We start from the raw sequence: 13,381 nt of genomic DNA on the forward strand, positions 1-13,381 counted from the left end.
TTATGGGGTTGGGGTGGGGGAGGAGAGGGGGATGGAATTTTGGGCTCCTGAAGATCCACCTTCCAAAAAAATCATGATGAACATTTTGCATATCAAGATGTCACCACATCTTTATTGGAGATCTGTTGCAAATATCAAGCAATCCACATCTAACTAGTTAATGATGCATCTTAATGACAAATCTTTTTGAAAAGATTGTCATGAATTATTCATGCTTGAATTTTAATTAAACTGCAGCAATATCAGCACATTATTTACCAGCACTGTAAGATAACTCAGAGACTTACACTGTAAAGCAGTGTTATACCAATATCCAAACAAAAGTGAATATCCTTGATAAAAAATAATCTGTAATAAAAGGAGCGCTTCCACAGGGGTCCTCACACCATTGGTGCTCGGGCCCTAAGTATCAGAATATAAACCACACTGATTACTCTCATATAGTATTACAGTATAACTGCATTATATGTTCACCTGCATGCAGTACAAGTAGATGTGCTTGGTTGAGTGTTAAAACACACTAAACCATTATAATCAACAAAATATTGTACTATATGAATTCTAACCATATCAGAATTCTAAATGTACACAAGTACAAATATGTGAAAATGTCCTCAATGAGTCCAAGACTAGTGCAATGTCACATGAGCAAGTACATACTGATTATCTGTCTTTGGCCAAAATGATCAAAGATAACACATAAATTCACATTAAAGATGTCAAACTTCAAGAATAGTCTGTCAGGAAATCCAGTACATTTACCACATTAATTTTGTTCGGGCTAAATTTCGCATGCAGATATTATCACAGACAATACAAAGCCCTTAATAATAGTAAAAGACCAGTACATTCGTGCAGTTTTTCATGTTTAACACTTAGACTAAGTTAGATGTAGTTAGTTTCAGGTGTTGAAGAGGTCCTGCATCTCATGATACTGTGGAAAGCCTCTCTCAGTGCATGATGTGGAAAGATGAATCTTTGAATTCCTTGAATGGAACACAATTTCATAGCAGGTTGAAAGGCAGAGATGTGTGTGCGGGGATACCACATCCAGAATATAGAAACACAAGACGTGTATACAGAGTACATATTATGAAGGATGAGACTCAGGGCTTCCAGAGCTTGAGTAGGCCATCCTCGCTGTATGTGGCGATGAGATTCTGATGGGGGTGGTGAGTTATGCCAATCACATCTTTTTCATGTACCTGTGTAGAGGATGTACAAGGAATAACTTGTTTAATTTAAAGCAGATTACATTTTTATATCCGATTCAGATTTACTGATAACTCCAACTGGTCCTAATTAGAGTTACAGCATTAATCAAATGTTTTAATTGTAAGTTCAGCAGCATCTTTATTGATTTCTAACCATGAAGCCAGGCATTCGAAAAACAACCTTATTTCTTTAAAAAGTGAAGCTTGAGAAAAAGGAATGACACCCAAAAACAAACCCAGACAGCAACATAGTGTTGGCCTAGACCCGGGCCACATCTGGTACATGCGGATTCCACGCGTAGCAGATGTGGGCCGGATCTGGGCAGACACTGTGTTGCTGTCTGGGAAACAAAGCACAAAAGCAAAATACAACAAAAACATGTTATGATGTCATGTCATGAATCAAAGAAATAATGATTGATGCCTTTAAAAAACAAAACAAACAAAATCCTCAAAGAGACTTTCCTAAAATAAACATTATCATCAAAGAGACTTATAAAGTAAAGCTTGGGCAAAGGAGCAATACCCAAAAACAAACCAAAACATTATCATCAAAGAGACTATAAAGATCAAAGACAATTTTAATTTCTCATTCAGATTATATTATATTATATTATATTATATTATATTATATTATATTATATTATATTATATTATATTATATTATATTATATTATATTATATTATATTATATTATCCAACTGATCTAATATATATCACACTTCAGCAAACTGAAACAGAACTCGTGGATATGCGGCATGTGCTGTGAGGGCGGACGGTACCGTGAGGGTTCTCTCTAGCTTGCCAGTGATAGTGCTGAAGCAGTACAGCACATAGTCCTCTCCCACGCAATAAATCCACTCTCCACGTGGAGACAACGTGCAGCAAACAAAGTCTCCCCCCCTTCTCACGCCTGAACAGAAACTCCTCATCACCTGGGAAAGAAAGGGGAGGGGGGGCAACCGAGTCAGTGAGTGCAACCCAGACGAAAAAGGTAAAGGCACGCTTCAGAGAGTAGCAAAAAGCGTGCAAGAGTGAGTCATCAAGCACATCAAGAAAAGGGTGGGTGAGGCGGATGAATAAGGGTACGCCTTATACGCCATCAGACAGTTTAAATATTAAGTGCTTAGCTATTTTTAGCAAACCTCACATTCAGCAATAGAAGTTTGCTACTCAACTTCTGCTCAAAACGGTATACATTTGTGCTGCCTTAATACTGCTGGTAAAATAGAAACCAGTTACTATAATTTTTTACTCCAGTGTGATTATCAAAATAACCTTGGTATACATTTAGCATGCAGAGCACCTTTCTTTCAATCTGTGATCATATGCAAATGTATTACATGCAGGTCAAATTTTGTTCTCACCTGGCCATGAATGTTTGTAACCACCACTGTGTTGGTCCTATTACACACCACAAAGTGCTCAGGAGTCTTTGGGACAAGCACAACATTGTTAACAGTGATGTCTGTACCCTCAGGAATTTCAGGGGTTTTTATTGTGTGGTTGCAATCCATTGTCTTCATGTTCCAGACCTGAACAAAAAAAAAGATAACCAAGCATTGAAATCCACACAAAAAAAATATAAAATGTATAAATCGAAAACACATATAGTTGTGGTTCGACACAGTATGAACACCTACCTTGACCATGCCATCTGCCGATGCGCTAATGACATGCTGGCCATCGTGCGAGAAGATGACATCATTTACATGAGACGTATGGCCTCTAAACTCCTTCAGTGTCTTTCCTGATTTCAAACCATGAAGCCTGATTAAACAAATCCAGGAGTTAGAAATGAAACCACAATACACAAATTCAACATCTCTTTAAAAAAAAGTGAAACAAAACAAACACACACAAAAAAGCAAAATACAACAAAACATGTTATAAAGTTATGAATTATGAATCAGTCATGATCATCAATGAGATTTATTTCACACAAAACAAAATACAACTAAACAAAAACAAAACACTATGATGTCATGATTTTTAAAATCATACTTCAAGGTCATCATAGAAGACAGAAAAACAACAACTTTTGTCTGCCAATTTACAAAGTGAAGCTTAAGCAAAGGACTTACAAAACAAAAAGTTGTGATGTCGGCAATAAATCATTTTCATCAAAGAGGCTTTTCAAGATCAAAGATAATTACATTTTAAAAGCATACATCAAGGTCATACTAGAAGGCAGCAAAACGACATCCTTTGCCTGCAGCTTACAACGTGATTTTATTATCTTTACTGAAAAATTATCTCCTCTCGTGCACATGAAATCCACCCACATGCGCCATGAGAGTCTAGCACTGACGCCCAGCCGCAGAATACTGCAGTCAGGACTGAGAGAGATAGAGAAAGAGAGGGAGAGACATTCGCTCCAGGCATATGATGGAATTTTCCTGATGACTCGAAACACCTAGACCATGATTCATTTAAATTTCTTCCACCCTATCTCTTACTGTCAACGATAGAGAACAAAACAAAATTCAGCATGTTTATTGAAATGCCTCTTTACTAAACAGTCGTTTGCATTGTGCACTTACCAACCCCCTAAAATGTCCCTATACTTTCCTATAAAGATTTCCAAACACGTACAATAACTGAACCAAAAATGACAAACATCTTTACCAATGATTTAAATCATCTTTAACGCCAGGCATTCACGTGTTTCCCTCACACACTACCGACAGCATAAATCCAATCCATCGCAAAGGGGGAGGGGCTAGTATTTATCAATAAGGGGCCAATAGCAGAGCAGCTTGCCATTTCACCCCCCTCCCGTTCCCTTTCCAGCTAAGGAGCTGGAATGACAAAAAGTCTGCCTCTGTCAGCCGCTGTTTGGGCTGAGCAAGGAACAGAAACACATTATCTGTGCATGCTCCCTCTCTCACGCACGTGGCCAATCATGGTTCTTTCCACCCACATGCACCATGAGAGCGTAGAGCTGACACCCAGCCGTAGAAGGTACTGCAGTCTGTTCTGCGAGAGTCTGAGCATGTGACGGAATATTCCTAATGATGTTTAACACCCAGACCACGAATTCAGATTTTCTCCTCCTCCCCCACCTTCTCTGTCTACGAAGTATCCACGGCAAAACATTTGATTATGGTAGCCTACTCTTCCTTGTTATTGCAACAATTACTACACCAATTCTGAAATAATAAGATGAGTGAAACAATGCAAAAAGTCAGATTTTGCAAAGCAAGGCTTTTTGAAATTCAGACATAAAATAGCATATTAAAACCTGATGATCTGGTCAAAGGAGCCGCTTAATAGTTGACTGCTGTCCTTGTTGAAGCAGACACAGGTGACTGCTTTGCTATGGGCTTGTTCTAATCTATTCAGACATGTTCCATTCAGAATTCTCCAAACCTGGAATAACAAAATGATACATCTTATCACATAACGGACTGAATGGAGAAAAGTAAATTCCATTGAACTAATGGTGTGCAATGAGGTCAAATTGGGAACATCGTCATTCATGAAGGTGTTATATCATACTTTTTAGCTCTGTGCTCCATGAAATACTGATTTAAAAAAAAAAACACACATCCAAACAGTGATGAAATAATAATGAAAGATCAGCTACTCTACTTTTTCAGCATGTTACTAAAGGACTGCAGTCACAATTATAATCAGATGCAGTGTGATTAAAAGACCTTCAGACCTACTGCACCCTGGGATTGAGATCTCTTACAATAATCTTGAAAAGCCTCAAGATTCACTTCCATTCAAATTTTGGGATTGGTAAAATCGGTAAGTCTCTTACGCTCACCAAGACTGCATTTGGTTGATCTAAAATACAGTAAAAACTGTAATATATCACATTACTACTACTTAAAAGAACTCTTTTCTAGAGTTACTTTAAATTTATGACTCAAAATGATAACGACATTTTGTGAACGTAAACCAAGCATGTAGGTTGACCATCTTTAACCCCTCTACTCATTGCCTAATACTAGATACTAGAGATAATACAAATACTAGAGATTCTGAAACCATAGAATACAAGTGAAAATGTTGATCGGTGATGAACAAGGTCCATACCTGTATCATTCCATCCTGAGCTCCAGAGGCGATCATGTCGGAGTCATGACTTACTGCCAAGCACAGCACAGCCTCATCCATCATCATGAAATTATCCTGAGCTTGGTACTTCAGATCCTACTCACACAAGAAACAAATACAGACAGGCAAACCATCACACATAAACGTATAAAATACATTGAGGTTTTAACCACAGTCCAATGGAAAATACACCCACATTTCTTGGGTTTCTTGAGGTAGTATGGATACTTTCTTATGTCTACTAGAAAGAAGAACCACCATCACAACACTGTTTCAAACAGCCGGAAAACCACATTATTCAGAGTCTCATACTATATACTCAGATTCCCCAGTAGTGGTGGAAGTCCAGGTCTAAGAATGGGGCAGGATTTATTTTCGGCCCCAACTGCTTCAACTCAACCTAACAGACGTCATAGAGTGTTGGGGTGACCCATATTCTATACCTCTGAGGTTTTAGTCAAAACCAAGGCTGTCCCAATATTAAAATTAAGCCACACTTAATGTGAGAACTTGTTTTTTGCTCCCACAAAACAGGTCTAGGACAGCACACGTGAGATGCCTCTACCATGCATCAAGGAGATGATGTTCTTGAGCTGTGTGGTTGAGAAGATCAGGCTCTGAGAATATAGAGATGAATATAGACTGAAAGTTTATTAACCTTTTAGTGAAAAGTTCTTAAAATAACCATTTTTTCCAATCTTAAAAACAAAGGTTCTTCATTGGCAGTGATGGTTCCATGCAGAAACTAACATCTATGGAAGCTTTTTATTGCACAAAAAGTTCTTTATAATGGAAAAAGGTTCTTTAGATCATTAAAATTCTAAAGTAACATGGCATGATGAAGGCCAATATACTCACATTTTTCCACACACACACACCTGGAGCAGTGGGCAGCCATTTTGCTGTGGCGCCCAGGGAGCGATTGGGGGTTATGTGCCTTGCTCAGTCATTTCCTTCCGGTATTGAGAATCAAACCTGCAACCTTCAGGTAACCAGTCTGACTCTCTAACCATAGACTGTAAAATACATTTCACTCTATGAAAAAAAAAAATTGTTCTTTTTAAGAACTGTTTACAGAAAGGTTCTTTGGGGAACCTAAAATGGAACTTTCATGATCTAGGTAAAGAACCTTTTGTGCATTTGAAGAGGGCATCGATGCCAATAAAGAATCTTTGCTTTTAAGAGTGCATAATTACTATTAGTTTACAAAACAATCTAGTGAACATAGTGCATATACTATGTCAGAGAACCTTGGATGAACCTGCTGGAAAGACGACCATCTCTGCTACACTCTACAAAATCAAGTATGGTACAGTGACTAAATGAAGTCATTCATTAAAAGTAAAATGAAAGTCAACTTGAAGTTTTGTTGCAGAACTTAAAGCATTTTACAGTCCATTTGCAACAAATAATTTAGTAAAGTTAACATAAGGTGACAAAGTTAACATAGCTTCTATTATTCTTATTATGATAACCAATTCATTTCTCTCTCCCCATCCTCTGACAACCAGTTACAATGCCCTCACAAATCATTTGTCTGGCAAGCATTTCTCCATGGATGAATGCCCATCATCTGAAGCTGAATATATTGAAAACTGCTGTGCAGCTGTTCATCCCTGCCAAGAGCTACCCTTGCCAATGCCTTGTCATTTCAATATACAACTCAATGATTTCATCCCATGTTTAGAACCTTTATGAATTTCTTTATTCTGCTGAACACAAAAGAAGATATTTTGAAGTAAACATACAGTTGATGGACCCCATTGACTTCCAAAGTATGAAAAAAAATAATAATAATAATACTATGGAAGGCAATGGGGTCCATCAACTGTTAGGTTACCAGTTTGGTTACCGTAGGTTTGGAACAACTTGAGGCTGAGTTTTCATTTTCATTTTTGGGTGAACTATCCCTTTAATGTTGTAAAATTCATCAGTTTCAGCTGTAAAGCTGACAATTGTGTCATTATTCAGCTCAATTTAGTTCAATATTGATTCAGTTTAGTTCAATAACTATGTAAATGTTGCAAAGTTCATCAAATACGTTCAATTCATTTATAAACACCTCTTGAGAAGACCATAGACATTAACCTGTTTAAATGTTGTTCTCATTCAATAGTGTCAGTGCAGTTAAATATATTTTTCTTAATTTATGGGGAATATAACTTATTTGATGGCCAGTATATACACTCACCTTCCGAATTTTACCAGTGGTGAAGTTCCAGACTTCAATGAAACCATCAACAGATCCAGTTATCAAATACTGTCCATCAGGAGAGAATCGAGCACACTCTACATGGGATTTTCGCCCAAACTGTATCATACATGTACACACATGCAAAAACAGAAAATGGAAAACATTATTTTTATATATATATATATATTTTTTTTTTTTTTTTTTTTTTTATAAGCACTTTTTAACTATAAATATTGTTCCAGATTTAAGTTCACATTAACATATTAAGTAAACATTAACTTGACTGCCCTAAAAATGCATTTAGTAATATTTGGTTAATTTTCTGCGGTCATCTCAGCACCCCTTTTTGCAACACTCTGGGGTTCATTGGACCCCAAATAAAAAAAACCTGACCTAGACAATGCCTCAAGAGACTATCAACCCCCCAAAACTTGTATGTTAATATTATTCCAAAAGTCTAGTGTCAAAGTGAGCAAGGTCGAACACAGAGAGTGCAGGATACAGATAAAAGCCTCAAGTCACAAAAGCAATTAAATGTGCATATGCTGAGCCCTGTAGCATGTAAGATATTTTGATAAGATGCCTTATAATGGAGATATGCATTACATCCATTACTTATTTTTATCTTAAATTAAAACATTTGCACCTCTTTCAAACAGTCATAGTCTTTCCACATTATTTAATATAGGCTTTTACCACATTCTTATTAGCTTTACATTATGAAATTAATATTTCTGCCTATCCAGCTAAAATTTAGCACACCACAACCTCTCTCACAAGCCTCTCTTGGCTATGAAGCCAGAAAGAAATTACATAATGATATAACACTGATCACACCTTTATGAGGCGACTGAGCTGAGTAGGGAAGCGCTCTTCCTCCATGTCCTTCAATGCACCTTTGCCCCGGAACAGTTCCAATGACATACCTGGAGGTAAGAGACCCTGGTGCTGCTGCCACTTCAGAGACTTAGAAAAGACAAAGTGAAGGAAACAGAGAAAAGGACCAGTCATGAAGTTGAAAAAGAAAACCGGTAATACAGCTCCAATAATAGAGATGGTATAGAATATACACAATTCTTGAACAGTGTGAGTATACATATACACCGTAATATTAGCGATTCGACTGCACTGAAACTACTGGATCAGAACAAAACTTGAACTGGACGATGACACTATTAACCTCTGTAGAGCTGCTTCATAGCTGAAATTGATGAACATCTACACTGTTATTGAACTGAACTGAATCAACATTGAACTGACTCGTGCTGAATAATGACACTGTCTTCAGTAGATCTGCTTAAAGCTGAATTAACTGATGAACTTTACATCGTTTTTGAGCTAACGTGAATCAACACAAAACTGACTTAATCTGAATAATGACACTATTGACTTTTTTAGATCAGCTTTACAGCAGAATTAGAATTTGTCTCTTTTCTGAAGACGTTCACATCATTGATTGTTATTTTCCTGTTCATTACTGAGAACCAAGCTAACAAAAATATATTCTAAGAACATTTTGGTATGGTTCCCATTAAGTTTCCCATAAACGTAATTCCTGAATGTTATTTATTTTTTATTTTAAATTAAATATAAAAAAAAAAAAAAATGGTTACGCAAACGTTAGAGGGAAATCATTCATTGTATCATTTTGCAAACATCATGGGACCATGACCTTTGAATTTTCATTAAAAACATTCCATGAGCGATGTATAAATAATGTTTTTATGTTAACATGATTTAAGACCATATAACTTTGAACAAATGTTTTATTAACATTACTGGAAGAACGTTTGTTCATAACTTCTCAGAGAACCTTGCCGGAACGTTAGTTTAAGTTCTGATAATGTTCCCTGTTAGCTGGGAAGCTGCTTTGAAACTATCTACATATATAAATAAAGGCGACTTGACTTGTAAATATGCTTATCACATGAAAACTAGGGGTGTTTTTTTTTTTGTTTTTTTTTTTTTCTTACCAGCATTGCTAATGAGCCAAACTGCCTTAGTGCTTTGGTCTCTTGTAACCTGTACAGAGCCCCCTCACATATACGGCCCTATAAAAACAAAATATATGTCATACACGCAATACAACATGTGCAACGGATAAATAGAATGCAACAGGTTAGGTAAAACATACATAAAAGGGAGCAAACCTGGCCCAGAAGACCCATGAGACGAGAAGGTGGCACCAAACAGACCTCTCCTGCAAAAGCTTGAGCGATAGCCAGTCTGCGCTTCTCTTTACTGCTGCCCACTGGATATGCCTGTAGGCGAGACAAAAAAAAACAAACAAAAAAAGAGTGAATCATTTAACCCACCTTATTTTTAATGTAAGAGTGGGTGCATCCATTTCTAACTTGAATGTGTGAGGCTTCCGGTGGCATCCATTTTCAGCTATTTTAGCTGTAAAAACAGCCTGTTATACTGCTTGATGTTGCAAACTTTAACTTTGCAAAAATATTAGAATGATTTCTGAAGGATCATGTGACACTGAAGACTGGAGTAATGATGCTGAAAATGCAGCTTTGCGTCACAGAATTAAAGTATATATTCAAATAGAAAACTATTCCTTTAAATTGCAATAATATTTCACAATAATGCATTTTTTTCTGTATTTTTGATCAAATAAATTCAGGCTTGAGCATAAGAGACTTCTTTCAAAAACATTAAAAATAGAAATGCTTCCAAACTTTTGACCGGTGTTGTATATAATTATTATCAGATAAATATATTTACTGTAATTTACAACAGTAATGTATTACATTTATTTTCATTTTTTGGGCAAAACAATATAGATAAATAAATAGATAAATAGATAAATAAATAAATAAATAGATAAATAAATAGATAGATAAATAGATAGATAAATAAATAGAATACACACACACACACTATAGCAACCCTATTATATAAATAATTTTACAATACTTACTAGAAAAATATTAAATATTTTAACATGCAAATGTAATGTTGAATTAAGAAATCTCAGGTGGTATTTTTTACATCTAAGGGGTTCGAATGACAAAAAAAAGTTTGGGATAACCTGGACTAAAGTGTAAATCACCGATATAAATTGAGTCCTTTATAATATCTAAAATCTCATCAGAACCATTAATCCAATTACTAAATGAAACAATTTGCAAAATCAGCCTTAAACACTTACCTTTTGTGAGTCGAAGTATGGCTCGGTGAGAAGGTTCTCCATGTGCGAGTGGCGCTCAGGTTGAGTGTGCTTAAGCATGATCATGGGATCAGTTTGCTTCAGTAAGCACTGGGCTGCTCCCAGCTCGCCCAACTCGATCAACTCCAGCACAATCTACACATACAACAACAGAACCTATCCAGTCCTTGCCCAGTTAAAACAGATATGAATGGCAACCAGACACCTGACACCAATGTATCAACTATAGACAAACTTCTAACTTTAAAAATGAAAATTTTGTGATCACTTACTCACCCTCAAGTTATTCCAAACCTGTATGAGTTTCTCTCTACTGCTGAACACAAGATGATGTTTTGAAGAATGTTGGTAACCAGAAAATGTATGGTAGCCATTGCCTTCCATAGGATTTTTTTTTTTTTTTTTTTACTATGGAAGTCAATGGCTACCGTCAACTGTTTGATTACCAACATTCTTTAAAATATCTTCCTTTGCATTCAGCAGAAGAAAGAAACTCATACAGGTTTGGAACAACTTAAAGGGATACTCCACTTTAAAATGAAAATTATGTCATCATATACTCACCCCCATGTTGTTTCAAACCTGTATGAATTTCTTTCTTCTGCTGAACAGAAAGGAAGAGATTTAGAAGAATGTCAGTAACCACACAGTTTCTGGTCTCACTGACTTCCATAGTATATTTTTTTCCTACTATGGAAGTCAATGAGACCAGAAACTGTCTGGTTACTGACATTCTTCTAAATATCTTCCTTTCTGTTCAGCAGAAGAAAGAAATTCATACAGGTTTGAAACAACATGAAGGTGAGTAAATGATGACAGAATTTTCATTTTAAAGTGGAGTATCCCTTTAAGAGTGAGTAAATGATAACAGAATTTTCATTTTTTGGACTATCCCTTCAAGCAAACGTTTCAAACTAAATGTAGAGTAGGCGTCTTTTTCTGAACATTATTTAGTGCCATGTAAATTGCATATTTCTATTTACATGCTGCATTTGCCATTTTTCTAAACGAACAATAATTGTTTGTTAAGTTTGCCATTTCTGAGTTTGCCATTTCAGGTTTTCCTTGAAAGTGAAAAGTGACTTACCTGCTCGTACAGGTCAATGAGCAGCTTGTCAGGAAGTTTCAGATACTGGATTGCGAGCAACACTATATCCCAGTGGCCGTTGTTGATATCGGAGATGAAGCTGTCGATGCTGTCGACCGTGTGGAGCGAGACGGTCGTCTCCTCTTGAAGCGTCTCCAGAGTGCGGTGCAAATTATTTTCCTTCAGATATTGCATGATCAAGCGAATCACGCTGCAAAAAGGTGACGTTAATATACGAGGTGTCACATTTATAACCGAACTTTCCCAAATAAACGGTCTCTCTCTCATTTAAATGTAAAAATGCAGCGTTTAATCGACATTTCTTGTATAGCTGTTGTGAAGTAGAAAACCCGTTATAGCACGCTAATGTTGACTGGTAGCGATTATAATTAATAAATTCTCCTCGGAACTTTTGTCTAGCGCTGCGGCTGATGACTGCAGAAACATTGTATCGCTACGAAATTAACACACATAGGTCTACATAGTAAAATAATAATAATAATAATAATAATATTATCGAAAATGCATTTTATTGCCGATATCATCTATTTTGCGTTATAACAATAAAAATCAGACGCTTCTTTAAGTTTTTCATTTCTACTGTTTTTGGTTTATCTGGAATCAAGAGATCATTAAAGACAGTAAGTGTTGGAATCCCATTCATTCGATTAGAAGTGAATAAAGGTTAACTTACTCTGCGGATTCCACTTCGAGGTCCATGGTCGCGAGGTTGTCGATGAAGTCGCTGTCTGGATAGAATGTGCCAGTATTCTTCTCCAGCGCTGCGTTATGTTGTGTTGGTTCTCAGCCACGTGAACACCGTGTGGCCGTGACCGCCCATTACACGTGCTGTTGTATTTATTGCTCACGCGTCTGAAGTCACAGAAACCTCTCACAAATTGTTGCGGATTTTTGGGAGGGCGGATTAATGACGCGTGTGGAGGAATTAATGGGGGGGGGAAACCCGCAAAGCTGCCATCAGGTGACGAGAGATCGTGCGGGCAGATGGTGCACCAAAGCCATACAGCTAATGTATTATAAGCAGCATAATGAGTATCGTGAATCAATAATCATTTATAAGGAACTAATAGGCAAGCGTATTAACGCTAATCATCTTATATAATTACCATTGATTGTCCAATCAATGGAATACACATGAATCTATTTAGAATACAGATTAGGCTATTGGATCTGTTATGGCAAGCGTAATTAATATTTATTACTAATAGCCAACATGTTTTTCAATCACTACTAATTAAATAGTGACACCCTTTTTCAATTTCACTAACTATTCATTTGATACTACTTGATACTAACTAATTGTGCGGCAATCATCTATTCTATTCAATTAGTGGTACTTCATTACCAATTATTTAGCTTGCCATTGCATTCACCAGGGAACTGTGGTTTAGATCAGGGGTTCTCAACCTTTTGCAACTCATGGCCCACCAATGAGTGTTTAAAAACATTCCGAGGACCACCTTTCCACATATGATAGTATGAACACAGAATTACAGAAAATTCTAAAAGGACAATGATATACTCTGCTGTTAATCTGTTATGCCACTGTAGCAGAGTCAGCTATAGATGAAAACTGTCCTTGTATCAAAAAGACTTTGCAGGTTTACTCAGTAACCATT

General features: G+C 36.6%; 1 protein-coding gene across 2 annotated transcripts; it reads right to left on the reverse strand.

Annotated features, from left to right (window-relative positions):
• Nucleotides 1-73: 73 nt before the first annotated feature.
• Nucleotides 74-12,834, reverse strand: smu1b (SMU1 DNA replication regulator and spliceosomal factor b). Of its 2 annotated transcripts, XM_084390342.1 has the most exons (13): nucleotides 12,436-12,834; nucleotides 11,742-11,952; nucleotides 10,637-10,789; nucleotides 9,627-9,737; nucleotides 9,450-9,527; nucleotides 8,314-8,442; nucleotides 7,474-7,593; nucleotides 5,262-5,378; nucleotides 4,459-4,586; nucleotides 2,858-2,984; nucleotides 2,582-2,749; nucleotides 1,997-2,149; nucleotides 74-1,205 (listed from the first exon to the last, which is right to left on the reverse strand). In XM_084390342.1, exons 1-13 carry the CDS (start codon nucleotides 12,459-12,461, stop codon nucleotides 1,107-1,109), a joined length of 1,620 nt encoding a protein of 539 aa, XP_084246468.1. In that variant the 5' UTR covers nucleotides 12,462-12,834; the 3' UTR covers nucleotides 74-1,106. The 2 variants fall into 2 exon arrangements, with proteins under 2 accessions (XP_084246468.1, XP_084246469.1); XM_084390343.1 differs by lacking the exon at nucleotides 12,436-12,834 and having other exon boundaries at nucleotides 10,637-10,810; nucleotides 11,742-11,878.
• Between the last annotated feature and the right edge of the window lie 547 nt (nucleotides 12,835-13,381).

This window comes from Rutilus rutilus, assembly GCF_951802725.1.
Source record: "Rutilus rutilus genome assembly, chromosome: 2".
In the NCBI taxonomy this organism is placed as follows: Eukaryota; Metazoa; Chordata; class Actinopteri; order Cypriniformes; family Leuciscidae; genus Rutilus; species Rutilus rutilus.

Coding starts and splice junctions, on each gene's coding strand:
- smu1b (XM_084390342.1), bottom strand. CDS start 12,461: ATGGACCTCGAAGTGGAATCCGCAGA. Junction 8,443..9,449: donor TTGGCTCATTAGCAATGCTG/GTAAGAAAAAAA, acceptor GTCTTTTCTAAG/TCTCTGAAGTGGCAGCAGCA. Junction 4,587..5,261: donor CTCAGGATGGAATGATACAG/GTATGGACCTTG, acceptor TTGTTATTCCAG/GTTTGGAGAATTCTGAATGG.